Genomic DNA, 26,984 nt, shown 5'->3' with positions numbered 1-26,984 from the left:
AAGAGGCTCCAACGTCCACATCAAAGCCGGGAATGCTTGGAACTCCGCGAGTTCCCTGACGCTAGGTCCCGGGGGTACGCGGGCCCTTCAAAACGAGTCAGGAAGATAAACGACTCGAGAAAATGAAATGTAACAGCGAGTCAGGGGAAGGGCTGCATTTAGCAGAGGTTGCGAAATCTCCTTGGTCTGTGGTGAGGCGATGCTGTCATGATTTAACTGCGAACCGTCGTCTCCAGGGCGATGTCAACAGTGGAAAGTCGGCGAGCGCAGTGTGAGGGCGGAAACCCCGCCGCGGAGGTTTTCAAAGGGCCGACTGCACTGGGTCTCGAGCGGACGCCACCTCGGCTGACGCGGAGAGGCAGGCGGCAGCGCGGGCACCGTGGGGGCGCACTCGGCCCCACGCACGGCCCCCGCCACGTCCCCGCCGGCCGGGGCCGGGCACGAGCGGTCGTCCTCACGGCGCTGGGGCCCTGTGCACGTCGGCATTCGCGGGCGATTTCCAGGCCAGAGCACGTGGTTACACCTGCAGGCAGACACAGGTGTGGAGGAAGACGTCGTCCCGTAGGGAGACAGCGCATCGTCTGTGCCTGGCACCGTCTACCATCTGTCTGTCTGTCCGTCTGTCTACCTATCTATCACCTATCATCTATCTGTCATCTATCTATCTATCCGTCCATGTATCTATTATCTATTATCTATTTATCTATCTATTGTGTATCTATCATCCATTTATCTATCATCTATCATTCATCTATCATTCATTTATCTATCTATCGATCTAACCTATCTATATATCTATCTATCTATTTATCTATCCATATATCTATCTATCTATCCATGTATCTATGTATTATCTATATGATCTATCATCTATCTATCTATCTATCCATGTATCTGTCTATCCATCTATTATCTATCTATCTATCTATCTATCATCTATCTACCTACCTACCTACCTATCTGTGTATCTATCTATCTATGTATCTAACTATCTATCTGTTCTCTATCTATCATCTATATACCCATCTATAGCTGTCCATCTATGCTGTCTATTTACTGTCTGTCTATCCACCTTGCTATCTATCTATCTATCTATCTATCTATCTATCTATCTATTTACCTATCTATCGACCACGTCCCGGCTGTACCTGTCCCCTGTCATCTCCCTACGCACGTGGGCATGTCTGTATCTGTCTGCCGATCATCTATCATCTCTCTGTCAGTCACACACAGACGTGCACGATGCACGTATCTATCGAGCTATCTGTGCGTCCGTCCGCCTCCTCACGGGGGGCTTTCCCTGGACATCTCTGGCCTGGCACGGAGCCCGTTCTGCGTGGGTGACAAGACGCCCCAGCGCCAGGCAGGGGTGTGTGCGCAGAGGACGGCTCGCCTCCCTGGTCCCCGGGGAGAGGTGCGTGGGGGTAGGCGCGGCGGGCGCAGCGTGGCGTGCGAGGGGCTCGGAATACGGCTGCGGGCTGTGCGTCTTTGCACAAAACGAGGAATGAGCAGTGATAATGATCGAGCTGAGCCCTTCGGGGAGACTCTTTGGGGGAATTCGGGCGGGAGGAGTTGACGTCTCGCCCAGGCCTGCCGGAGACTCTGCTCAAACCTCGTTCCACGTTTCCTCATCCCTGACCGCGCTTTGCAGGTGGACGGGCTGAGGCTGAGACCGGGGGGCAGGCCGGAGCCCCAGCACTGTGCACCCTGCTGGAAGTCAGCCAGGCTCTGGGCTGCTGCCCTTCGATGCTCGGTCCCTGTTGACGCTTTGAACCCGTGAACTTCCTCTTTGAGAGCCGGGGCCCTGTCTGCCATGCAAACGAAGCAAGAAATCTGCCCTGACCCGCCAAAAAAAAGTAAAATAAAATAAAGAATTCACAGCTGCCTTGCTTTGAGGAGGCGAAGATCACACGGGAAGTGGGGGGCCCGTCACGGCTTCCCCCGGGGAGCGGGGGACGAGCTCGTTCTGAGGGATCTCTTTCGGTAAACACACTTCCTTCCGTCTGCCCAAAAGCAGTTTTCCTAATTCCTGAAGATTCACAGCTTGGAGGTCAGACCCGGTTTAGTAAAGCCTTGGGTCCTGGGCGCCCCCACCCCCTGCCACGGAGCTGGCCTTGCCTCTGCCCGCTGCTGACCTCTGCGGGGCTCCAAAGGCCGTTGCCTTGGTGACCGGGAAAGGAAACACTGGGCTTAGAGAGATCTCACAGCCCACGGGTGTGTGTGTGTGTGTGTGTGTGTGTGTGTGTGTGGCAGTGGGCGGGGGGGGAGCTGCTGTTTGCTCGGGAGGCACAGGAGACGGAGAAAACTGTTTCTGGGCAAAGCACGTGTGTTTACTTGAGTCGCGGAATGAAAAAATTCACCGGAGACGCGGGGCCTGCAGGAAGGCGACCCTCGCTTCGCCGGGGTGGATTTGGGTTCACAGAACATCGGGCAGAAAGTGCGGTGAGGTCCCACGACCCCCCTCGCCCTCAGCCCTGCCCGGGCTCCACTCCGTTTTTAGAACAACGTTTTCCTTTTCAATGGCGGGCGACAGGCGGCATTTCGTGAGCTTCCGGTGACCACTGCTCTGAACCTCTTGCTTCGTGGGCGGCGCCATCACCATCGATGCGGCCCGAGGGCTCGGTGGCGGACATCGGGGTCCCCTCTTGCTGCCGGCCAGCGTGCGGCTTTGGACGGAAGCACGGGGACATGTACGTAGTGCTGCGGGCCGCGAATCGGACGCCAGGTCCCCCGCGGCACGGGGCGCGTTTGCGGCCACGGCGGAGCGTGCCTCCCTGCGGGTCCCAGGCGGGGATCACAGCGTGGCCTGAACACGCCCACGTCTGATCTCGGAGGCTGAGCAGGGCCGGGCCCGGTCCGTGCTCGGATGGGAGGCCACCTGGGAAGCCCGGGTGCTGTAGGCGTGAAAAATAAAACAATAATTAAAAAAGAAAAACCAACATCGTGTTTCTTCTCTGTCGTGTCCCGACGGCACTGGCTGAACGACCGTGAAGGGTCGTGTGGGATGTGGCTTCCGGCTCCGGCCCCGGCGACAGAGACGCGGAGGCGCCGTGCGGGGAGGGCCCCCCCGGAGGGCCCCCCGCCCCCCCCCCCCGTCTACGCCCGACCGCGTGAGCACAGGCCGCGTGCGAGGAATGCCGGGAGGGGACGTGTCCCCGGAAGCCGCTGGGCAGCCCTCCCGGCCCGGGCAGCGCCCCCCTAACTCACGGGGCGCAGTGACCGGACACGGGAAGGTGTTCGCGCGGCCCGCCCGCCTGCCCAGGTGAGCACGCCCTTCGTGTTTCTTATCTTATCATCCCGGCCGTCCCGAGGGGCCCGGCCTCTTCCTGAGAGTGTTGCCTTCGCGGTAACGGCCCCGCCCTGGCTAAACCCGACCTTTCGACCGAACTGCTTGGACGCATGGTCAGCTGTCACCCGTAATGATCCCACGTTGAAACCGTCGTTTCGATGATGCCGTGTGCGCCACGCGAACGGCTGAGAAGGGAAGCAGAGGATCGCGCGGACAGGTCGCGGCGACAGCGTATTGGAACACGGGCGAGTCAGCGGGGCTGCGGACGGACAGACGGCCCAGACGGGTCACGCACGTGCCCAGCACGTGGAGAGCAGGGGCGTTTACGCCCACGTCCACGGTCCGGCTGCGAACGAAAATGCACAGCCCGAGGCAGCCAGGCTGCCGGTCGGGCTCTGCCTCAGGCGACTTTCTTGGAAACGGCCCTTGAGGAAGTGCTCACGGCGGCCGGGTGGGGACGTGCCCCCCAGACGGGTGACAAGGCGCCTTCCCCCAACACGGGCCGCCCCCGCGTCGGGGGGCTGAAGGCGCCAGGGTCGGGGAAGCGCGAGGAATCCACACGCGGCCCTCTGCACCCTGCCGTGGCCGTGAACCTCCCCCCACTCCCCAGAGCGCGGCTGCAGGGCCCCCCTCGTCTGCGCAACGCGGCTGCGCGCGGCCAGGTGGGGTCGGGTCCGCGGAGCCGTCTTTCCATACCTCTCACCTCTGCGTTGCCTCCAGCTCAAAGCGGTCCGTGTGCCCAAGCGCGTACGCTGCAGAGGCCTTGTCTGCCGCCCTGTGTCCGCAGACGGCGTTGAAGATTCCTCGCATTTGTCATTTCCTTCCGATTCTCCCTCCTGAGGTCTGACCGGCAGGAGGGCAGAGGTCGCCCGTCCTCCGTGCCGTGCCGGTGCTGGGGTGGGTAGACGGACCCTCAGCGCGTGTTTAGGGTAACAGGCCACCCCCGCCATGGTGGCTGTGGGCGGAAAAGTGGAAGCAGTCAAGGCGTCCACAGCGGGGTCTTTGAGCTCTGCCCAGTTCCCTCCCACGGTTGGTACAACCCTGCATCGTCCTTCAAAAAAAACCGAGGGAGCTCGAGTAGGGGGAAACGGGGAGCAGTCGTTTAAAGGGAAGCGGAGTTCCGGCTTCGCGAGATGCGCAGTTCTGGGGACGGGCCGCGCAGACAGACCGTGTGCAGACGGACGCGTCCCACGACGGCCCCGAGCCCCCGGACCACGCGCAGATGCTCGGCGGCGTGTGGCTCTGGCCGCAATTAACAAAGCTGTTTGGCAACGTGGCCGTTTACGCGGGAAACGAAAACAGATAGACATTCCTCCGAGGAGGAGGACGCAGACACGGTGGGCGGACGCGGGAAGCCGGCGCGGCCCGAGCCGGCGACCGAGGACCGCGCCGCGCCCTGCCCTGCCCGCGTGCCCGCCCGTCCGCGCGGCCGGGTCGAGAGCTCAGCAGCGGCACCTGCTGAACGCAGAGCCACCTCCTGATCGGCGATGGCCCTTCCGGCTGATTCTCCCGAGAAAAGCAAAACACTAACTCGGAAAGATCTACGCGCCCCCTGGGTTCACCGCGGCCTTGCTCACGACAGTCACGATTCGGGAGCAGCCTGAGCGCCCGCCAACGGATCGGCCGAAGAAGAGGTCGGTCTCCACGACGGAATAGTACTCGGCCGTGAAAAAGAACGCCGTCTCACCGCTTGCGACAGCACGGCGGACCCAGAGAGTGTTATACTAAGTGAAAGAAGTCGGACCGACGTAGACAAACGCCATGCGATGTCACCTGAATGCGGAATCTCGGACACAAAATAAACCAGCGGGCGCAGCGGAAACGGACTCGCGGACCGCGAAAACGAACCGCCGGCTAGCGGATGGGAGAGGGGCGCGGAGGCCGGACGGGGGGTGCGGGGGGAGGGGGGAGGAGAACATGCTCAGTACGACAGGGACCGCACCGGCCCGCACGTCGCCGGATTCGAGCGCGCGTCAGGACCTCGTGCAGGCCGAACGCAAACGCCGCAGGGAGAGACGACGGAATCGTTTAAAGTCTACGGAAAAAGACAAACACATACATGATACGTTCGGCCCGGCTTGGGAGCGCCACCGGACGGGAAATCGGCAGGGGCCGCACGTCTATTTGCACAAGCACGCACACACGCCTGTGCACGCCGGTGGGGCGCCCCCGTGGGAAGTGGGGCTTTCGGAAAAGCTCAGGCGCCCGTCTCGCTGCGGAAGCCACGCAGGGCTCGGTTGCCGCGGGTCGCGGACCCCGGGCCGTTTGCCGCGGCCGCGGCCGGAGCGACCCGCGCTCGCCGTTTCCGTCTGTATCGTCCATGCTGGGACCCGACGCATCGCTTAGGATGACTGTTCCGTCCCCGGGGGCGGAGCGGGGCGTTCGAAGAAAAGGCAGCTTTTCCGGGCACGGGGCGTGAAGGCACATGAGTGATGAGGAATGACTCACACGGCTCGCTGGACAGAGAAAGCGAGATTCACTCTCCGAAGGGGCCGTTGTGTCAGCACTGAAGCGGAAAGTCCCTGTTACGCCCACAAAGGCCGGCGGGGGGGGGGGGGGGCGGGGCGGCCGGAAAAATGACTCTTTCTGGAAATTCCTGCCTGACTGCCGCTATGGGACGTAGGGCTGCGTTTAGAGGAACGTGAGACTCTAAACAAGCTTTCTGCCTCTGTACCCCCGGCTCACGCGCCTGACCTGGGAGTCGCCGGGTAGCGAAGGGAAGGAAAATAGAGCTTTGTGTTGGGGCGCAGGGGAGAGTGGGCTTTGGGGTGTCACAACCCTGTCCCTGTCCCTTTCGGGGAGACACAAAAAATTAAACGAGAGCGCCGCCGTGCCCCGAGGCTCGGTCCTGGCCGTTCCGGCTCCGCCGGCTCCGCGTTCCCCGCGGCCCTGGCCGTGGCTGGAGCCGGCATCCGGCACGAGGCGTGTGCCGCGCTGTGGAGACGTGGCCGTCGGGGTCGTTTTCCAGACGTGAGCGTTGGTTCGGAGACTCCCGTGTCCCGGCGCAAGCGGCCGTCGCAGCGAACGCAGGCGTGAGGAAATCGCGCTTTGCCGTTAGTGCCGTTTGCACCCTTCCCCGCTGGGGACCATCGCGGAGGAGCTGGACCTGTTCACCGCTGCTCAGGGGAGTCCCCGTCCTCCGGAACCCACAGAGCGGGACCATCCTCCCTCCCCTGTCCCAACGAGGAGATGGTCCTTCCTCCTTTCTGTCTTCCGTTGTGGATAAAGCTCTGGGGAGGGGATTTTGGGTGGGTCGCGCCAGGTGAATTCGCGCATCAGGAAGGGTGCGAGGCAGGTTTTCGATGAGTCGGCCTCCGCCAAGGAGCGCGCGAGACGGCCGCGGGCCTGTGTTCACGCCGTGCGGCGCCGGCGAGAGCCCCCTGCTTGGCGAGACGTGGCTCACGTCGGGAAGGGCGTCCGAGCTCCGGGGGATGAGGAGACGCAGAGACACAGAGCTCTCGGTGGACGCAGACGGAGGACGGCAGGGAGCGGCCCGCGAAGGCCGGATCCGGCGAGCCGGGTCCGCGGTGGACGGATGGGACCCGGCTGGCGACGGAAACGATGCCTCCGCAGCCGGGGGCCCCGGAGGACAGACGTCTCCAACGCGTCCACGAGGCCACGCGTGACGGGCTAGCAATCTCGGGGGCGTGCGACTTGCTGGCTCGCCGTTCGGGAATGATCCTCCGGCAAACGAATCAGCAAAGAACAGTGAGGCCTCGGGCAAGGCAGAGGCTCGTTGTTAGGAAATAAACAAGTGAGGCCGATCGTAAACCATGCCACGCTCCAGACGTCCCTCCGTTCAAACCGCGACCTGTCTCGACCCCGACTGCCCTCTAGTCTGAGGGGACCCTTTCCCTGAGGCGGCACTGTCAGGCAAACGCGTCACATGCCGAGAGAAGTTTGACGAGCAAGGCCTTGTCGGGAGAGGGCTCCCGGGCGAGGGGCACCGGTCCCGAGGGGCCGAGGGCCAGGGACGTCGCGCCCCGAGACGGGAGGGCGCGGTTTTTACGGGGTTATGTGGGGCTGGGGTATAGACTGCAGGAGCATTAATTGTATGTGGAGCATCCGGATTAGGGCGTTGGCGCCCAGGCTTCAGGGTGGGCCCTTATCAGGTGGACTCCGGACTTCAGGACTTCATATCAGGCTGCAAGGTGTGGATTCCCGTATCAGGCTGGGAAGCCTCCAGGCAGGCATCTGGCTGATCCTCCTGCCCCCTCCCCGCCCCCCCACCCCCCCAAATGTAGGTCGTCTGCATTCGCTGGTGATAGTCCCGCTGCAGAGGAATTACTGAGCAAAGACTCGGATATGCGTATATATATATATATAAAAAAATGAATGTTTCATAGGCTGGCTGAGTATTTGTGATTTTCCTGATAGTCTTTCCTTTTTCTTTATATTAAAAATTATAAATTATTGGCGGGGGGGCTGGTGACAGTGATTCAGAAAGTCAGTAATGTCCTTCGCCGCTGGGTCGTACGTGTTCGGGGGCATGCGCCCCGTTCCGTTAGGCTTCCTTCCTTCCTTCCTTTCTTTTTTTTTTTTTTTTTTTTTTGCTGCATCTGCCCTGGCCTCAGGGAATAATTTATTCATGTGTGTTCCCGATCGCACCCCACGCACGTCGGTAAAAACGACAGCGCGAGACTCGTGGAGAAGCCGCATCGTGCATCTCGTAAGACTTTCCCAATGTCCTCGGGACCTCGACGTAAGTCGGGGCGCAAACAGGGCCCTCCTCGGCGGGCGCGACCCTCTCCGGTGTGGCCCACGAATGCAAATGTGCACGTCCCCATCACGCCTGTCTCCTGCCCGCACCCCAGTGTCCCCCCAAAAAAGCAGACGGCCGCAGGGTGCCCAGCCCCGTTCTCGGTCATGACAAGCAGACACGGAGGGCTTGAGGAATATTTTCCTATGTGAAAACAAGGCTTCTCGAGGCGCCCGGTGTCCAGTGCCTGTCTGAAACCTCACATTGCTGAACGGCTCATAGTAACCGGGGGCGGGGGGGGGGGTCTACGACCCAGGTACGGGGCGGTGGTCTTCGTAATCCCGGAAATGTAATCGATACCACAGGCGAGAGACGGTCACCCTTTCCCGCTGCGGGGAGCATCACCGAAGGAGGGGAGGGGGAGGGTGAGCACATTAGGCCAGAGGCCAAGTCCCGGCGGCTGAGAATGTGGGTGGGGACCGTCTCACTCAGAGCTCACTGGAACAAAGGTCTGACAGCGGGACTTTCCACTCCTGCGTCTGGTATAAAAGCGCTGCGCTCCGCCAGCCCACGGGCTCGAGACTCTCTGGCAGCGGGAGTTCTGGCGAACAGCGCGGCGTGGAGAGTAAGTCGAACTCCTTTTGGGGCCGGGCGGGACGGGCCTGGGTTGAAGAAATGGGTTCCTTTTGAGTCCATGGGAATATTATGGTTTCTTTAAACAAAACACGACGATGGTTCTTACAGCTTTCTGCGGTCATGCAGAGCGGGCAGGCGACGTCCCCCATTTCCGTGGGCGGCAGGCAGCCCGCGCCCCCGAGAGCGGAGCCGCCTCTCTGTCAGGGGACGGCCGGGAGGCCCGGGCGGGGCGGATGCGGAAGGGGGGACCGCGGGGCTTTGGCGGCGGGCGGGCGTCAGAAACGGCCGTCCCGGTCTACCCCCCGTGAGGAGGTGCGTCAGCATCGCGGGCAGTGCCGGGCCGGGCAGGAGGGCCGGCTGCGGCGGCCGCCGCGTGGCCGAGAGCAGAGCTAGGTCGCACGGGGGCGGAGCGCGTGCCCCGGGGGCCTCCCTAGACGGCGGGCAGCGTTTCCCGGAGTCCACGTGGGAGGCGTGCAAGGTCTGTCTCCGCGTTGCCGATGTGGCTTGACGTCCGAGCGCACGACCCGGAGAAAAGGTGGCGTCTCCACACGCGCCGATAAGTCTCGCTGACCCAGCCGCGTGGACTGCGCGGGGCCTTCTCAGCAGAGCGGGTGTTAGGGAGACTGTTACGTGAGGGCGCTTCTCCCCGGCGGTAACCCCTCTCCGTTCTCTCTCTCAGGACGGCCTTTGCGTAGAGCGCAGCGAGCGACGAGGACTTCGTGGCGGCTGCGTGCGCGACCCAGCCCTGCGCCGTGGAGCCCGCGGCGCTCTCCTGGCCAGAGACGGGGAGCCGGGCCCCCCAGGCCGCCCCGAGCATCGCCCCCGAGGGGTGTCTCCCCGCGGTGAAGTCCCCGTGGCCACGTCTGCGTCCGGAGGTCGGGTCTTTGCAGGCGCGACCGGGCTGAGACGGCGGCCGGCGCTCTGTGTCGGGGAGACATGAAGAAACAGACAAACGCCGTCGTGAAAAGCCAGAACACGGGCGTGCAGACTCAGTCACACAGACGCACCCAGACGCACACGGTCACGGAGACTCGCACATACACCAAGACGTTCACCACGCCCTCGGGCACATACACGCACAAGGTCACGGAGAGTCACACGGTCTCAGACGAGCGCACGCAGAAGCCGAAGCAGGGGAAGTGAGGCCCGGCGCGGGGCGCCCCGTGGGGGGCCGCCGGGCTCCGCACCCCGCCGTGGTGGCCGGGCTGGGCGAGGGGCCCCAGGCCTGCGCTCCGGCCGCCCACGTCCGCTGGCCAGCGCCCGCCCTGTGCACGGCGCACGCGGGTCCCCATAGCGCAGCGGCGCCGAGGTGCCCAGGCCGGCACCCTGGGGCCACCGGCCAGCGCCCGCGGGTGCCGCCCACGGGCCCGTGAGCGCCATGCTCCGCGATCAGCTTTCGGCTCCCGTCGGGTCGCCAGGGGGCCGAAGTTTTGCGCCCGCTCGCCCAGCGGCTCTTGGGGGGCCGACTCTGAGCTGGTTCTGAAGACAGAAAAGCCTCGGAAGGAAGCTGTGCGCCCCCCGCTGCGGCCGCGGAGCCTCCGGTGGACGGAGCGGGCCCGGGAAGACCTCGCCGCGCCCTCTCGGAACCCACAATGCCGCAGGCGCCGGCCCGGGAGCGGCTTCGCCCCCCCGCGACCCACCTGTCCCGAGTTCCCCATCGAGACGCCACCTGCCGCGGCGTGAGGCCCCCCTCGCCCCCCGCAAGGCCGCAGACCCCGCCCCCCCGCCTGTGTCCCTAACGCCCCGCGACGCTCCGCCGCCCGATGCATTTGGGGGGCTCCCACCTCGCGACCCCCCGGTCCCCGCTCCGTGCCGCGCTGTGCATGTCCTGCTATCGATCTGTCTCTGTCGACCCGGTTAGCGCCGAGCTCGCAGGCGAATGTCCGATGCCTGTTTTCCTGCGGTAGGTCTGCGATCTAGCAGTGCTCACCTGTTAGCCGCGGTCAGACGGACGCGGATCGAGGGTCACCGCTGTGCCCGACTTGCTACGCTGCGACCATTTCCCTGAATCGTTACTCGAGAGCACACGACCCAATAAAGAGAGCTTCACGCAAACGCAAAACGGTTTCCGCAGGCTCGCGTATATACACATATATATCTTTTTTAGGTTCACCTAGAATGTCTCATTATTTTTTTTAACTCGGGCAATTGCAAAATGCCAAGCTGCAAACCGCGGACGCTGTCTTCTGGGAACTCATTCGTTCCCAATGCGGCTTTTCTGCGTGCGGCGGGGGAAAATTCCACACGCGCGACGGGGCCCCACCGGGGGCCGGGCCGGAGCCGACAGGGCTCGGCAGGTCCCGCCAGCGGGCGGCGTGTTGGCCGTTGGCTTCGCGGCCCCGCAAAGAAGCGACCCCGAGCGCAGCCGGCAGAGAGAGGCGTGGGGGCCGCGGATGGCGGGGGCCCCGGGGAGCGCGGGCTGCGGGACGTCCCGAGCCCCGGGGACGGGGACGTGGGCCGGTCGCCGTGCGCCCCGTCTTCCTGTCTCCCCGCCCTCACTCCGCCCTGCTCCCACCCCGTCTCCACGGCACCTGAGCCCCCACCTGTCCCTCGCCAGCCGCCCTGCGGTTCGGGCCTCCGCCGGGGCGTTCCCGCCTCCAGGGTCCCGTCACCTGACCTGCAGCTGCTCTCCGAGGCCTCCCGCTCAGCCCCGTGCTCGGCAGCCGTCACGGCCCCGGGGCCACCAGGACAGGGGGGGGTCTTCTCGTGGCGTTCTTCGAATGCAGACGCCCCGTCATGTCCACATCCTTCCCCCGAGTGCGTACGGTCCCCGCGATGGGTCACGGGCGCAGGTCAAGCCTGTCACGCTCTCGCGAGCAAATCTCGGCTCACGAAACCCGCATTTATGAGCAAAGCGTGGCCGAGTGGCTTTCTCGATGCTCCGGGGTCGTCAGGGCGCCAAAGGCCAGCGGCTCGAAGTCACTTCCCGAGGCTCCTGAGGGTCACAGCGGCTGGTCGCAGGCTGACTGTGGGGTCAGTCGTGCAGGCTGCTCGGCCTCTGCCGCGTCTCCCTGGGGACCTCCCTCCCTCCCTCCGGGCTTTGCTCGGAAGCCACCACACCCTCCCGGGTGGCCGTGACCAGGCAGGGCTCTGGGATTACACGTGGGAGCAGGTCTGCCGCCGAAAAGTCCACCCAGATGATGGCCTTCTTGGCTTCGGTCCCGTAGGCGATGTCGCCTGAAAGATAAGCGGCCTTCGAAAGGGAGAGGCGGCGAGCGGAGCTCTGCGGGCAGCGCTGACTCAGGCAGAAGCCCAAACGCAGGGGACATGGGCCGTGGGTGTCCCTGAGAAAGGGGACGGGACAGGGACGTCCACGGAAGGAAGGCACGGCCATCGGGGCAGATCACGGGACACAGCGACGCTGATTCCAGAATCAGTCCAGAGTCACCGTGCTGGAGCCGTGACGCCTGCTTTCTCGTCACCCCTGCAGACAGGTCTTTGGGATAGAGGTTGCTCAGGCCCCGTCCAAAGGTGACTCTGTCCCGTGTTAACATCCCGAGGGTTTGAGGAGGAGGTGAGCAGGCGGCTCCCCTGGGACGGCCGCTCCGGCTCCATTTTAAAGGGGCCCCATGTGCGTCACGGCAACGGGACAGCCACCGAAAACGGCCGTCCGTGAGGCTGGTCGGCGTCCACTGCCGGGCTGCCGCGCAGTTCGGCCCCGTCGAAGCCTCGAGAGGCGCTGGGCGGGTGGACACAGCAACGTCCCCCCCGGGGGGCGATCACGGTCCACACTCCCCCAGCCCCGGTAATGACCTTGAGGGCCGCGGAGGAGGAGGTGGATCCGGTTCCCGGGCATCGTGCGTCTCGATCGAGCCTTTGGGGTGAGTGTGCAAACAGCCTCTTTCACACAAAGGGGACGTGTTTTCACTAAAAATGTTGATAGCTTTTCCTTCCTTCCTTCCTTCCTTCCTTCCTTCCTTCCTTCCTTCCTTCCTTCCTTCCTTCCTTCCTTCTTTCCTTCCTTTTGCTTTTGTTCGGATTTCTTACTAGATTGCATTAAAATATTAGGTGTCTTGACTACCACATTTTTTGCTGGACCTGGAAATTTTGTGCCTAAACCGATTATGCCACTGGCCTCAACCCGTCCCTACCCTGGGCTCTGCAGCTGGTTAAAAGATTTCCATCTCCGAGCCCGACATACCGATCTGCATGGCTTCTGACACTGCCTCTGGCCGACCCCTTCCCGAGGTGTGTAAACGTTGAGTCGCTAGGTCGAACATCTGAAACCGGGTAAATATGTTGCCTCTAAGGGAAAAAAAAAATTAAACAATTTTTACATGTGAATAAAGCGCACTTGAGAAGCTCACCATGGTTTGGGACACAGTCTCTCAGACGCAAATCCTAAGGCGTTTCATGACAAGGGAAGAAAAAAAGGAGAATACAGCACATTTTCCAAAACGATCACGTGGTTTCAGAGAACACCCCCTCCCCCCATGTGAGTGATGTGGTTGTTTCCTGAGCTCTTGAGTGACTTCCCGAATGTTTAAATCTTTACCGGTGTACGGGGGGCCCTATGGTCCCCGGCGTGCTGGGCAGCGTTCGGAAGAGAAGCAAAGGACAGAGTCCCGTGTCCCGCAGCCTGGGATCCACGCCGCCCTCCCGGAGCTCCCGCCTGCAGGGAGAATCCAATCGCACGCCTCGGGACTCACTCGCTTTCTCAGGGAACGATCTCCCTCCGTCACTCGCCTGGCGTTAGCTCCGAAGGACGTTAACCTTTCAGGCAAAGCATAACGGGGACCTCACTAGGATCGCAGGGTAAGAACATTTTTAAGTTGTCGTGTTCAGGAAGGCGTGGACGTTGTAGAGTTTGCGTGTCTTTTTTCCAGAAAGCGCGCCTTCTTCCTTAGGAAGCCAGCGTCTCTTCTCTGAGGTACGGAAGGGTTTCATTAAAAAGCTCAAGGCGTGAAGGTATCGGCAGTGACTTCGCAGTCGCCGGGCACAAGGCGCCATCCAGTACGGCCGGTTCCCTGCTCATGTGGTCTTTGGGCAAAACAAAACAAAACAAAACAAAACAAAACAAAACTTTCTTCTGGTTCAAGTGAGGTCTTAACGGGAAGCAAACCAGAATGTGGGAAGACATAGTGGAGTTCACTATGATCTCGTTGAATTAATGAGTTTCACTTAAAACGATGTCTTCATGCTGGGTGTAGTTTTCTTCTTAAACACACTTTCTCCTTTCCTAGATACCATATTTTCTTCTTAGAGGACCATGCTGAAGACTGGCTTAAGCTTTAAAGTTTTTTTTTTAATTTTAATTTGATTTTTAAAAGTTATTTCTCATTACTTACACCTGGCCTTCCCCGGCGGTCTCCCATCCGAGGACTCACCAGGCCCAGACCCTGCTCAGCGTCCGAGATCCGGCGTCGGGCGTGTTCGGGGTGGCGTGGCCGTGGACCAGGGACCGTGGCTCCGCTGGGGGCGTGAACCCAGGACCCTCTGCGTGTGAAGCAGACGCGCTGACCGCTACGCTGTGGGACCACGTCCTGAATTTTGATTTTGACGTAATACTTGTATGCACGTCCATGTAGACGTCCGGTTAACCTTACGATCTAACCAAAGGAAGAACTACATTTCGCTCTTTGAAAAGCTAATTTCAGGTGGTTTAAAAATGTCCATGCTTTCAGAAATGAAAGTACTGTTACCTTAAACCGTGGCTCTTTCCCCGTTTTAAGTGAGGACGCTGTGTAACGTTTCTCTTTGTTCACCGTTCGACTGAATTCGCCATCCTCATCTTCGAATGCAGGGACCTGCGAACCCGTCTACACCGCGTACCCCACTGAGCTGCGGGTGACCAGCTCGGCGCCTTGCCTGCGGCATGCTGAGAACTGGGGGGGGGGGGGGTCGGGGGGTCTCAGCACACACGCATCTCGACCGCACGCTGGTGACATCCTCCTAGCTTGTGCACGGTAGAAAAATAGCTCCACACACGGGGACAGGAGACCGTGGGCCGCCGTCCGCCGCGGCTGCCTGTGACGTGGCCCGGCCGCCTCCCGTTGCTCGGCTCCTGTCTCCTTGTCCCCCGCCTCCGGGAGCGACACGGAGGGTCACCCAGACTTCCACACTCTCCTCCGAACGTCCACCCAAGGCTGCTTCTTTCCGGATTGCGACGATGTTGGGTTTCGAGGCTCAGGACAGCTAAACCTTAGGTTTCTCTTCTCACAGAATAGAAAAATAATAATTTTTGATCTGCAAAGACAGTACTGGGCATTTCAGCTCAAGAGCGGGGCGGGGAATTAAAACCCCGCTGTGGGTGACTCAGCCAGCTTCGGGGCTGCTGCCCCGGTGCTTGGTGCCTTTCCCGGCGACTGGCGGCCGTATTTTTCCAACCAAACTCGGCCCAGATGTCGGAGCCCCGGGCGGGGGCCGGGAGGCGGGGAGAGGCGGGCGTGGCAGCTCAGGAATCTCACACTTCGGCCCCTTTCCTGGAGCGATTGCTCCTTTTCACGCCCTTGACTCACCCCGTTACCCCGTGGCCGTGGCCACTTCAAGGTCCGGCGTGAGTTTGGGTTCGAGGGACACGAGCCTCCACCCTTTCTCTTCCAACCCTTTTCCCTTTATCCCCTAAAACCGACATCCATGCTTGACTGTCCTCGCAGGGGCAGAACGAGAGGGAGGGTGTTTCGAGCAGGGCGGATTCCGAGGTCTGCGTGGATGGCTTCATCACGAAGGCAAAGCTCACCTTCGAGCACCATCCGGTGTTTGCGGATTATGCTAAAGCACGTCTGCTGCTCGAGGTCTGTTGATCTCTCGCGTGCGCACGCAGACGGACGTGCACACACATGCACACGCTCACGCACACGCTCGCACACGGAAAGGTCGACGCGACTTAGTGCTGGCTGCCTCCGGCGTTTTAGTTTTAAAGGGTCGATTCTATCGCTTCGATCGGGGCCAGAGCATCGCAGTGTTATGGCCTCCTTCCGAAGCCACCACTGTTGAGTTCACGTCTTCGCACGTGAGGTGCCATTAAAATAACGCGTCCGCTTCATGCCACATGCATTTGGAAAGCCGGTCGGTACGACTCTGCTCGCTTTTGTCCTTGCTTTTTGTTTTGTTTTGTTTTGTTTTGTTCCCCCCCGTAAACCGTCTCCGGGGACAGAACGAGAGGCCGGAGCAGACGCTGCCCGGAGCCCGGCCCACTCCCGGCCTCGTCCTGCTCGTGCCCCTCGCAGCGGGCGGCCCGCGACTCTCCGGCCAAGGAGCCTCTGCCCATCCGGGGTCCTGAGCCGAAGGGCCCTTCCGTCCCTGTTCCCTTGCTCTGTCCTCGTCACCTGGCCCCCCAGTGCCTGTGGGGCCCCTGCCGTGCGCCCAGCCCCCACAAGGCCCCCGCTGCCCTTCCCCGCAGAAGAGGAGGCGGACTTGGCACAGTGGACAGCCGCGAACCTGGACCTCGCTGGCTCCCCACTGTTTACTCCCGACACCCCCCGAAACCCACCCGGCTTTCTTCTCCGCCCGAACCCCACTCCCAGCCCCAGGCACGATTCCGATGACGAGCTCTGCCTGAAGCTTGACGGAGGGGTGAGGGGGTCGCACGCAGAGCCGCCGTTTCGGGCGCGCGTGACAAGAAGGTGGGGGCGGTGGGAGCCGGCAGGGGGCGAAGGCGGGGATGGGGGGGCTCCTCGCGCCGCGGCTGCGCCTCGCTCTGTATCACCCGCTGAGGTCACCCCGTGTTTCTTCCTCCTCCTGGGGCCGTACCCCACGACCACGCGCCAAGGAAGAGGAGAGGCTCGTGTGCCTAGCGACGCTGGCGGTCAGCAACCGCCCGGGACTTTCTAGCGAACATCTGTCACGCGTGTGAGCCCGCGCCTTCCTCTGTCTGTCTGTTATCTACCTGTATGCCTATCGTCTGTGTATGTCTGTACGTATCTACCTCCCTATCATGTCTGTCTGTCTGTCACCTATCCATCCATCCTGCCTGTCTATCATCTGTCTATCATCTATGTATGTATGTCTGTATGTATCTACCTACCTCTCATGTCTCTCTGTCTGTCTATCTATCTATCCATCATCTACCCATCTATCTATCATGTATCTATCATCTGTCAAACTATCTATACCTGTCTTTGTCTGTCTGTCTATCTATCTATCTACCTACCTACCTACCATCTATCTATCTATCTTTCTAACTATCTATGTATCTATCTATCTATTATCTATCTATCCATCATCTATCTATCTATCTATCATGTATCTATCATCTGTCAAACTATCTATCTATACCTGTCTTTGTCTGTCTATCTATCATCTATCTATTTATCTATCTAACGATCCATCCATCCATCCATCCACCTATCTATTCTATTATCTATCATCTACTATCTATCTATCTATGTATCTATCTATCTATCTACCTATCTATCTATCATGTATCATCTGTCAAACTATCTGTCTATCTATACTTGTCTTTGTCTGTCTGTCTGTCTGTCTATCTATCTATCATCTATCTATCTATCTATCTGTCATCTATCTATCTTTCTATCTATCTATCTATCATGTATCTATCATCTGTCAAACTATCTGTCTATCTATACCTGTCTTTGTCTGTCTGTCTATCTATCTATCTATCTATCTATCTATCTATCTATCTATCATCTATTTATCTATCTATCTAACGATCCATCCATCCATCCATCCACCCACCTATCTATTATCTATCATCTACTATCTATCTATCTATCTATCTATCTATCTATCTATCTATCTATCTATCATCTATCTGTCTTCTATCATCTATCATCTATCAAACTATCTGTATATACCTGTCTTTGTCTCTCTATCTATCTATCTGTCTGTCTATCTATCTGTCTATCTATCTAAGCTACTATCTATAATCCATACCTATGTGTCTATCATCTATCTATCAATCATCGGCTATTTATCCAACATCTCTCTATCCACGCACCTATCCACAAACAGTCTGTCATTTTCAGAACGTTTCGAAGGAGTCGTTTGCAGGACTGAAAGCCGTCTCTCCGCACTAACCAGACAAGCGAGAATGGGATGTTTGCTGTGTTTGTAACAACGACTCACTCCGGAAGTCCCAGTCGTTGGGGGAACAATAAAGAAAGGGGGAAACATGATTTCGGCCCCGACATCGTGTGTGGGCCGTCATCGCTCAAGAGCGAACAACACTCTCTCTGGATTCGCAGCGTCATGTGGACTGAACGCTGCCTTCCAGCGAGCCGCCCGCCGCACCAGCAGGCATCCATGCGGCGGGCTAAGCGCCCCCTCGAAGGCGGCGTCCAAGGCCCGCCGCCCGCTGCCGGACCTCCGCCCCCGGCCCCCCGCCCCCGGCCCCGCCCTCTCCCACAATCCGCCTTGAGACCTGTTGGTCTCTGTCCCACACACACGTGGCCGGAGCCCTCACGTCCGACCCGGCCAGATGCGCCATTCGTGAACCTCAGGATTTGGGATTCGAGTTCCTACAGCCTGCTATCCATCTGTTCCGTCCGTCCCCTGCCGGAACCGGGCCTCGTCTCTCAATGCCCACCCGTGGCAGCTCGTCAACGGCCGGCTCGGAGGCCACGGCCGCATACCCCTGGACGGGTCTCTCGTATCTCCCCTCACGGCCCCCTACATGGTCTTCCTCCCCTGTCCCTTCATCCTTCCAAACCCTCAAACCAAGTTTACATTCCACTCTCTCTGACGCGAACTCTGGTCCTCCATTCTACCCGCACGCCCCTGCACCCCGAAGCCGTGGGACATGTGCCGGGCGTGAATCGAGACTCGGATCTTGGTTCCTAGCTCTCTTAAAAGATCTATATGTTCGAAGGGTTCTAAGTAACTCTTATAAACTGTTAAGTTTTAAAAAGTATTCAGCAGTGAATCATTGTTTTTCCTTGCTACACAAGACCGAAACCATGTTTCAAAACGTTAACTCTTAATGTCGGATACTAAAAATCACTTTATCAGTAAGTAAAATGGAAACGGCTATTTTTAAATAGAATTGCTAAATGAAATGCGTGCAGAAAACTGCACAAAAGGAACGTGGCTTTGAGAGTTAACAGAACGAGGCGGATGCCATGGGAGCGTCTTCTGGTCCGGAAGGACGAGGCTGCTCTGTGCACCCCGTCCCAGCCTGTCTAAGAATGGAAACAGGCCGCTGCGGGGGTCGCGGTCAACGGCAGACTGACCTGCAAACACCTGCGAGAGCCTCCTCCTGATGCGCGGTGCTGGCGGACCGAGGGCGCCGTGGCAGGAGACTCTAAAAGGGATTTGGAGGAGACGTGTCTGTCGACGGCCGAGCAGGCTTCCCAGAATTTTTTAATGAGCCAAGGCGTGTTACATGCTGGGCTCATCATTCTCCGGGCTTAGCTGTTTACATAGACTAACAAACTCCGAGTAGCTTCTATTTTAACACATTTATGCCAAAAAAAAATAATAATAATAACAATCAAAGACTTCTTCAGAAGAAAATCCGTTCTTTTACAGAAATATTTACTTTACGTTCAGAGGATTTCACCAGATGCGTACATGTAAGACAAGGAAATCTTGCGGGGATAGGAAGACACTCCATTCTTATAATAATTTGTCATAGTTTAATGCAATATTTGGAATTTATAAAATATCGAATATGTGAGCCATAGAGATATAACACATAGCAAAATAGCCACTGTTCCATCTGAGAATCGTATTATTAATAACATTTCGTCTGTATCTTCTTTTTCTCCGCCTCATCCCTTACTTCACCTTGGAATCAAGTGCTAACCTGAATTTAGAGTGTTTCGCCTTGTTTTTCAAACTGTATTAACATATATGCATGTGAACCTAAACCATTATGTGTGTACGTGTATTTGTGTACACCATATGTGGAATTAAATTGCACTGATCTTATAAACGCCTCATTTGTATAAAATATATGCTTTGATTTAGTTTAGGAAAAATGGCATCGTACTTTGAAATGGCATTTTGAACTTGCTTCTTCACTCAATATCCTGTTACTTAGATTTTTCGTATAATTGCCTTTCTTTCTCTTTCTTTCTTTCTTTCTTTCTTTCTTTCTTTCTTTCTTTCTTTCTTTCTTTCTTTTTCTTTCTTTCTTTCTTTCTTTTCTTTCTTTCTCTTCTCTCTCTCTCTCTCTCTCTCTCTCTCCCCTGCTGCGAAATACCCGATTGACTGAGTTGACAACAATCCATAGCTACGTTTCTCTGCTGACAGGTACTTGGATTCGGTCCAGGGTTGGCCGTTGCCACAGAAATAGTGCAAACGCTCAAGCATAGGTTCCGGGGCCTGGCACGCAGCATTCCCTAGAGAATTCACCCATGGAAGGGAGTTCCGGAGTCGGAACTCTCGATCGGAACCGATAGATCGTGCAAAGGGGTCATCCGAAGAGGCCGTATTCCTTTGTAGACCCAAGGTCACTGCCCACATGTCCTTCTAGATCCACATTCTCCCTGGCGTTCGACTTGTTTAGAATGTGTAATCGTGTGACGATACTGTTCTCTGATGAACAGAAGTTCTTAATTTTAAGTTAGTTCACATCGTATTGTTTTCCACAGTTAACACGGTTTTGTGTGTGTGTGTGTGTGTGCGCGCGCGCACACGCTTCTCCAAAGAATTCCCCCGAATTTCAAGGAGCGAAAGCTATTTTTCTGTATTTCCCTCCAGAGGTTTAAGTCTAATCCATCTGGAATTTCTGTATGTCTGCGTGCATATGGTTTTTATTTTTGTCACATGGAAAGCCAATGCTCTCCGCCCTCTTTATCGAATGCTCTTTTTTTAAAGAAATTCACTGCCTGAGCCGCAATCTCTGCTCTGCTGCGTGTGACAGCCCGTGCCGAGTAAGACCAGGTTCGCAGTCAGAAGAGGGGGCAAGAAACTCTCTTCAGATGAAATAACGATGCTTCTCCAAAGAGCAATGGGCTACATTCCCATTAGAAGTACGAGTAGATGGATCAATTGATCGATTGCTCGTTGGTTAGATCCATTTACTGTTCTTATTTTGTCCAGGATCAATGAAATATCACTCTCGGCGCACCGCAGTCCGAGGGAGAATGTGATATTCGCCAGCCGCACTTGGAAGGTATTGAGGGCATGTGAGACGTTCTCAGTTATTCCATGACGGCTGAGCGGGGTAACCGTGAGATGCCCCATGAGGCTCCTCGGGCCACTATACTAAAGGACCAGAGACTAAACGGCTTACTGTGTTGTGGCCGGAAGCCCAACATCTCGGTTTCCGCAGACCCACGGTCACCCTGAAACCCGTAGGGGGGGGGGTGCTTCGTCGCCTCTCCGGGCCCCCGGTGGTGGCCAGCAGGCCCTCGGTGCTCCGTGGTTCCCAGCAATGTCCCTCCGACCCCTGCGTCCAGCCTCACGTGGCCTGTGCCCCGTGCCTGGGTCTGCCCGTGGCGCTGTTCCGTTCTTCCGAGGTCACCAGGCCCGTTGCGTTAAGGCTCACGCCGATGACCTCGTCTTGGCTTCTGTATGGACATCTCTCCGCCGAGGACACAGATCACTGCACGGAGGGTACGGGAGGCGGAGCCGCGGTGGGCTGCAGCGTGCGTTCACGGGAGACGGCAACTCCTGGGCGCCGGACCTGCGTCCCCAGGTGAGCCCGGCGGCGCCGGGGCCGAACGCACACGCGCCCAGGGCGCACGGCTGAGGCCTCGGCCCCGCCCGGGTCCCCGCTGTGGGACAGTGAGTCTGCTCGGCGGGTCAGCCCCGCCGCGCACGTGCGGGGGCCGCGCGTGCCGTAGTCACGGAGCCCCAAATGTCACCGGTGCGGGGGCCGCGCTTGCCGCAGTCACGGAGCCCCAAACCTCTCCGGTGCCCTGAGGTCTCCCTGCCGAGAAGCGTCGCCTGGCTCGCTCACAGCTGAGGTTTCAGGCCAGGGGGGAGCGAGACCTGGAGAAGATGGGGAGTCCCAGGGAGAAACGGGGATTCCCAGGGAGAAACGGGGGGTCCCCAGGGAGAACGGGGGGGGGGCCCAGGGAGAAACGGGGATTCCCAGGGAGAAACGGGACGCAGGACGGTGCGGGCGGCAGGCCGGCCAGACGTGCCCAGGCCTGACACCGGGTGGAGACGGAGCTGACTAAAGGCGTCGCCCTCACTGCGCTTCGGAGCCGCACGACTCGCCCCAGCTTCGCGGAGCCGTCGTCATGGAGGGGGCGGAGCCTGCGGGGCGCAAGGTGCGCGGGGGGAGCGGGGGGGGGGGCCCGGGCAGGGCCGGGGGTCAGCGCGGACGGACAGCAGAGGCCGCGGGAGGCCGCGGGGTGGCGGCGGGGGGGCCCCGGGCCGGCCAGCGTGCACCCACGTGCGGCTCCGTGTGCGGCGCGTGCCGCCAGCCGCCGGCCTTCGGAGTCGGGCTCTGCTGCAGACTCAGGGCGTCCTTCCCCCCGAGTCCCTCTGTTGCCTGACCCCCACTGCGGCCGCGGCGGCCGGCCGGTCGCCACCCACCGGGGACCCTCCCTGCGGCCCCCTGGCGCCTGGGCTCTGCCTGGCAGCTTGGCAAGCCCAGCCTGGGCCACCTGCGCCCAGCCCTGGCTGGGTCACCTGCGCCCAAAGCGGACCCGGCACCGGCCACGGCACCCCCGCCCCGCGGCGCGCTGACCGCGCGGCCCAGGGAGGCCCCGCGCCGGCCAGGAGGGCGCACGGCCTGGACTGTGGCCCCTTCCCCGGCCCTCACGGCTGCCGCGGGTCTGAGCCCGTGTTGGAGGCCCCGGGAAACCTGCCCTGGACCGGCCGCGGGCGCTGTGGACTCGCCGCCCCCAGCCCGAGGGGGCCGGGGCCGGGGCGCACAGAGTGCGCGCCCTGGGCCCCCCTCCCGGGGCCGCGCGTCCTCCCCCGGGGCCCTGCGTCGGCGGCCTCTGAGGGTCGCGCGGTGCCCTGTGCTTCCGCTTCCCACCCTTAGGACGAGGAGGAGACTGCAATCCCCGTCAGGCACGCGCGTGCACGTGCGTTTTCTTTTTTTTTCCGTGGAGCAGAAACGCATCCTGTTAGAAACGCACGCAGACCGGGGGTGCTCTCGCTAAAGCGGGGGGGGGGGGGGGGGGGGGGGACTTCGGAGGACGCCTCCCTTCGCCGTTAGCCGCGGACAGGGCCGGCCTGTCTCCCCAACCTCCCCCGCCCGGTCCCCTCCCTTCTTACCAACCTTCCTCCTCCCTCCGCGGCCAGATCGGCCCTTCAAAGCGTTTTTAACTGGAAAGGAGCCCTGCGGGGATTTCTGCGACCCTCCCCATTCCTAAAGAAAGACCTTTCCCCGAGGCGGACTCGCTCTTTGGGGACCACGAGTGTTTCTCTCGTGGAGCCTCGTTTCATCGGACCCGTGGGCGCGTCGTGGAAGGAAGGAGCATGGACTGTTGTCTCTGTGACTCTCTGGAAAGTGCCCGAGCACATCGCGATCGAGGGTCTTGTCCAGGCGGGGATCGTGCAGAGAGGAACGGAGCCCACATGCACGCTTCGGGACGATGGCCTGAGCTGGTGTCAGGTGAACGACAGGAATGAGGCAGGTGACCTCGGCAGCTCTGGAAACAGAGGAAGCTTCGATTCGCGTTAAAGGCGCCAAAGGGTGAGGGCAGGTAGCCAAGCTCGGTATCCAAGGCCCGTCTCCCTGAGTGTTTAATCAATCGCCTAATTTTAAAATAGTCATCCTCACCTTCATCATTCAAAAAACTCTGTTCCGTGACCTAAGGAGTAAGGGTAGAAGACACCTTCAATAAAAACGCAAACGAGAGGTTTCAAATAATAATAAAAAAATCCAACCCACAGCACTGTGCCTTTTTATTTTAGGAAAACGCTGGCCTGAATTATTTGAAACTATCTTCTGTTTTTCTTGTCCACAGGATCAACTAGCTCTCAGAACAGATCAGGTGTATCCTTTCAGAGCGAAGCGAATATCTTCAAATATTTTATTTTTGCCAAGCACAGAGCAGATTTTAGCAAAGAGCTGCTTTCTTCAACTTCCATTAAAATGCTGTGTGAGAGTGCTCTCCCCATGTTTTTACATTTATAATTAACCCTTCAAAATATTGTTCCCAAAAAGCGTAAGTCACTGTGTCGTGGACCTCAAACATATACAGTGCTGTATGTTAACCGTGTCTTAATAAAACAGAAAGGAAAAGATTGTTTTATAGACCTCTTCGGTGTCCAAGAAACACATCAAGTCCTGTTTCGGTAAAAAGACAACACCACATTTTCCAGAATCAACAAACTTGACTTTTATTTTGCAGAAGCAAGGCATCGAACGCGTGTGATTAAATAGCTACTTGGTTCGATTATTTCTTAATGCTTTTGTGCGTCTCCTAGGTCAAAGCCCATGTGAACTTCCGGGTAAAGTCAAAATCTATGCTTGATATTTTTTTGCTATTTCCCAAAGTCTTCAAGCCAGCACCTCCATCATTCCCTTAACCCGGGCCTTTTTCGTGTACTGTCTCGGTATGGAGCATCTACCCCGATGCTCGGGAGTGGAAGTCAGGATGGGATCATCTGCTTGCGAACAGATCGCCCTGCCTCCGGGGCCTCTGTCTTCCAGGTCCCCTGCACAGATTAGCCATCCTAATGCTGCCCCTTGTCAGTAATCTTGTCCAAAATGCTGGGACTCCTCCCCCTTACCTAAAGGCTGGGGGCGGGGCTCGGTGGAACTCACAGGTGGACCGGGACTTGCACCCTCCCCACGCAAACGAAGGCGCGGGTTTCCCAGCGAACCCCCTCTGTGGGCTGCCGCGCTGGAGGCTCGGGCGGGACTCCTTTCCCTGCAGAAACGTGCGTTTACGGTCGTAAAGCATGTACAGTTCTGGGATTTTCCCTGTGTGGAGCGTCGTGGGCAAACACTTGTGTATTTACATACAGAAATAGTCAACACTTTTTAATGTATTTTTGTACGTAAATGCACTATGCAGCATTCGGGGTGTTTTGAAAGTTGTGTGACAGACAGATGAGGGTCCAGACTTGGCAGCAAAAGTAATCTGCGGAACCCCGAGTTCACAGGCGGAGTCGCGAGGCTTTCAGATTCGCGTGCTTAGGGGGACCACGACGAGACTCCCTCTGGGCTCCCGGTAGGCCGTGTGTCTGCTGCTCACACCTGCTCGGTGGCTCTGCCCGTATCCGCTTTAACTACCACGTGCGACTTGATTAGAAGCCGCCTCGAATCCTTTGATCCCGTCTGGAGGTAGGCAGGGTGTCGATGATGTCTGAATGGCCGTGCGTCTGGCTGCCAGGCAGCTGTGCGGTTTGGCGCTGGGAACCTCGGGGTGTGCGAGGTCACAGGATGGAAACCAGCCTCCGGCGTCCAGACGCAGGTGGGTCCAATAACCACTGTGTACGAACGGGAAGAAAGAGGCAATTACATCTGTGTTTCCTGACAACGTCCCTTGGCATCTAACTCACAAACCATGCGATTCAGCCTCTCAGGGATTTTCGGGAGATTCGCAGAGGAACGCAACGATCGCTTAGCGTCCGTCGTAGAACATTCCCGTCGCCCGAGCAAGAAACCCTCCATCAAACGATCAGCTCCCCACCCACATCTCTTGTCCGCACCCCAGGGAGGCTTTCGGAGGATGGCGGGAGACGACATGAAATCGCTTTGTGATGACAGACCGCGATTCGGGCTCGTTCCGCACGCACACCTGCCCCCGCCCTGGCCCCCGGGAAACGCCGCGCCCGGACTGTCCTCTGTCGGGGCCGGAGGAGACGCTTTTGGGGCTGGGAAGCTGGGTGTCGGCGTCCCTGGGGAGAGTCTCCCGGCCACGCCTGGCTGTGCATTGTCTGGAAAAGGCAGTGACTAAACTCCTTCTGCAAAACGCTGGGGACGCAAAGCTGGGGTCCTCCGAGCCCCTTCCTCTGTGTGCCGCACCCCGGCCCCGGGCGGTCATCGTGTTTCTGTTTGCCACACCGCACAGGCCCGGCCGTGACAGCAATGTTCCCGTGGCCACGGGGTCACGAAGCACGGGCAGTGAGCCGTCTCAGACTCGTGGGAAGGGAGGAGGGTGGCATTCGGGCTCCCGCCTCGGCGTGTTCCGGAAGTCTGCAGAAACCGGGGGGCGCACGTGGCTGCGATGGCCTCACGGGACCATGCGAGTTGCCGGCAGCGGGGCCTGGGCGGGCGGAGGGGGAGGATGTGGGAGCACAAGGTACCGAGGGAGCCGCGCTCGCTCAGGGTGGAAGGGAGGCCACGCCCTCTCCGCGTGCCGCCGCGACCGAGGACAGAGGGCGGCCAGGCTTGGCGGGGCCGACGCACACGGCCATCCCCGTGCGTCCCCCAGCTGGACACCTCGCCGTCCGAACGTCCCTCCCTCCCCGGGGCTGTGCGTGGCTTGGCTGTCTCTGTGTGAAGTGGACCGTTGGTTCTGGAGTCGGTTTCCGTAGCTCCGATACGGTCCCCTGTGCCCCCCCCCACACCCCCTCTTGCTTGAGTTTTGGAACGAGGACCCCGGAACTCTGAATGAAGTTCGTGCTCCAACACGCGGCCGGGCTCTCACGGTGACAGCGGCCTGGGTTTGCCTCTAGGACTCTCCGCGCCTGGAGGCCGCACTGGTCCACCGAGGGCTCCACACCCGCGTCCTGTGGCTGTCCCTCTGTGGCCTGCGTGTGGTGTCAACAACGTGGCCACACGCCGTGAACTCGCCCTCCGGCTGAAGTAGCCCTCTAGGAAATTGTTCTGCTGTTGTGATAAATAAACTCTCCTGGTTAGGAGCCAAGAAGAGAATGCCCTTGATTCTGCCGAGCTGCTGTTAAAATAGTCGTAGGATGGAGCTTTAGCCTAAAGGAAGAGCCTCGAGCAGCGAAGGAAGCCCAACCTCTGGCTACGAGAGGCTGGGTTTGCTAGCCTGGCTCGGTGGCGGTCCCAAGGCTGCCGTAGACGCCGTCGCCGGCCATCGGCAGGCGAGGTTTGCGGGGAGGAGGGTCATCCGGAGATGGCGACTTGCACCGGACTAGGCAAAGCGTCTCGGGAGCCGACCGCGGCGTCTGCCCCCGTGCGTGAGCTCGGAGGAGGCCGGCGTCTCTGGCCGGTATCGCCTCGTCTGCTCCCTCCGTGGGCCCACGCTTCCGCCCGACGGCAGGCGGATCCCTCGGACGGTCACGGAAGGGCCGTCGCTTCCGGCCTGACCCAATGCGAGGACGGCGGAGCGTGGGAGACGCCGATGCAGAGAGGCGACTGTCACGCCGTCTGCTCAGTGCTCGGTGGACGCAGAGCGGCCGGCCGCCTGCCAAAGCCAGCCCCAGGGCCCGCGATGCCAGCGCCGCTCGGCGGCACGTGAGCTCTTTTCCATGACAAGGACTTCGGGGCATGACACTCGCCACCGCCCTTGATTTCATGCGGGCCTTGGAGCGGAGGAGCCCAGAGCGATTCCGTGCGTAACTACGGTAGCTGCGTAGAAAAGGAAATCGTCCTTGTCACCGAGAGAGAGCGCTTGAGCTACGCAGTAC

The 26,984-nt window shown here is 59.3% G+C and overlaps 2 protein-coding genes and 1 long non-coding RNA gene across 3 annotated transcripts; 2 read left to right on the top strand and 1 right to left on the bottom strand.

The window, feature by feature from the left end:
• The first annotated feature begins 289 nt into the window (after positions 1-289).
• LOC118613543 lies at positions 290-1,878 on the top strand. The gene is made up of 2 exons (XR_004955525.1): positions 290-539; positions 1,652-1,878. It is a non-coding gene; the product is annotated as an uncharacterized LOC118613543 (long non-coding RNA).
• A 638-nt stretch (positions 1,879-2,516) lies between these two features.
• LOC118613553 lies at positions 2,517-5,186 on the bottom strand. The gene is made up of 3 exons (XM_036235746.1): positions 3,993-5,186; positions 3,376-3,548; positions 2,517-2,894 (listed from the first exon to the last, which is right to left on the bottom strand). The coding sequence occupies exons 1-3, from the start codon at positions 4,597-4,599 to the stop codon at positions 2,517-2,519; spliced, it is 1,158 nt and encodes a 385-aa protein (XP_036091639.1). The 5' UTR covers positions 4,600-5,186.
• Positions 5,187-8,471: 3,285 nt separating this feature from the next.
• On the top strand, positions 8,472-14,944 carry LOC118613541 (translation initiation factor IF-2-like). Its single transcript, XM_036235712.1, has 2 exons — positions 8,472-8,613; positions 9,304-14,944. The coding sequence occupies exon 2, from the start codon at positions 10,780-10,782 to the stop codon at positions 11,803-11,805; it is 1,026 nt and encodes a 341-aa protein (XP_036091605.1). The 5' UTR covers positions 8,472-8,613; positions 9,304-10,779; the 3' UTR covers positions 11,806-14,944.
• The last annotated feature ends 12,040 nt before the right edge of the window (positions 14,945-26,984 follow it).

Source organism: Rousettus aegyptiacus, unplaced genomic scaffold, assembly GCF_014176215.1.
Source record: "Rousettus aegyptiacus isolate mRouAeg1 unplaced genomic scaffold, mRouAeg1.p scaffold_m13_p_19, whole genome shotgun sequence".
Taxonomy (NCBI): domain Eukaryota; kingdom Metazoa; phylum Chordata; class Mammalia; order Chiroptera; family Pteropodidae; genus Rousettus; species Rousettus aegyptiacus.
Note: the sequence above shows the minus strand (reverse complement) of the source record. Positions and strands in the feature narration are given on the sequence as shown.

What these genes read in the sequence shown, in the direction of transcription:
- LOC118613553 (XM_036235746.1), bottom strand. Translation starts at nt 4,599, where the DNA reads ATGTCTATCTGTTTTCGTTTCCCGCGTAAACGGCCACGTTGCCAAACA. An exon ending in GAGCTGGAGGCAACGCAGAG is followed by an intron (nt 3,549 to 3,992) that starts GTGAGAGGTATG and finishes GTCCGTCCGCAG; the next exon opens with CCCCGCTGACTCGCCCGTGT. An exon ending in CCAAGCAGTTCGGTCGAAAG is followed by an intron (nt 2,895 to 3,375) that starts GTCGGGTTTAGC and finishes TCACGCCTACAG; the next exon opens with CACCCGGGCTTCCCAGGTGG.
- LOC118613541 (XM_036235712.1), top strand. Translation starts at nt 10,780, where the DNA reads ATGCCAAGCTGCAAACCGCGGACGCTGTCTTCTGGGAACTCATTCGTT.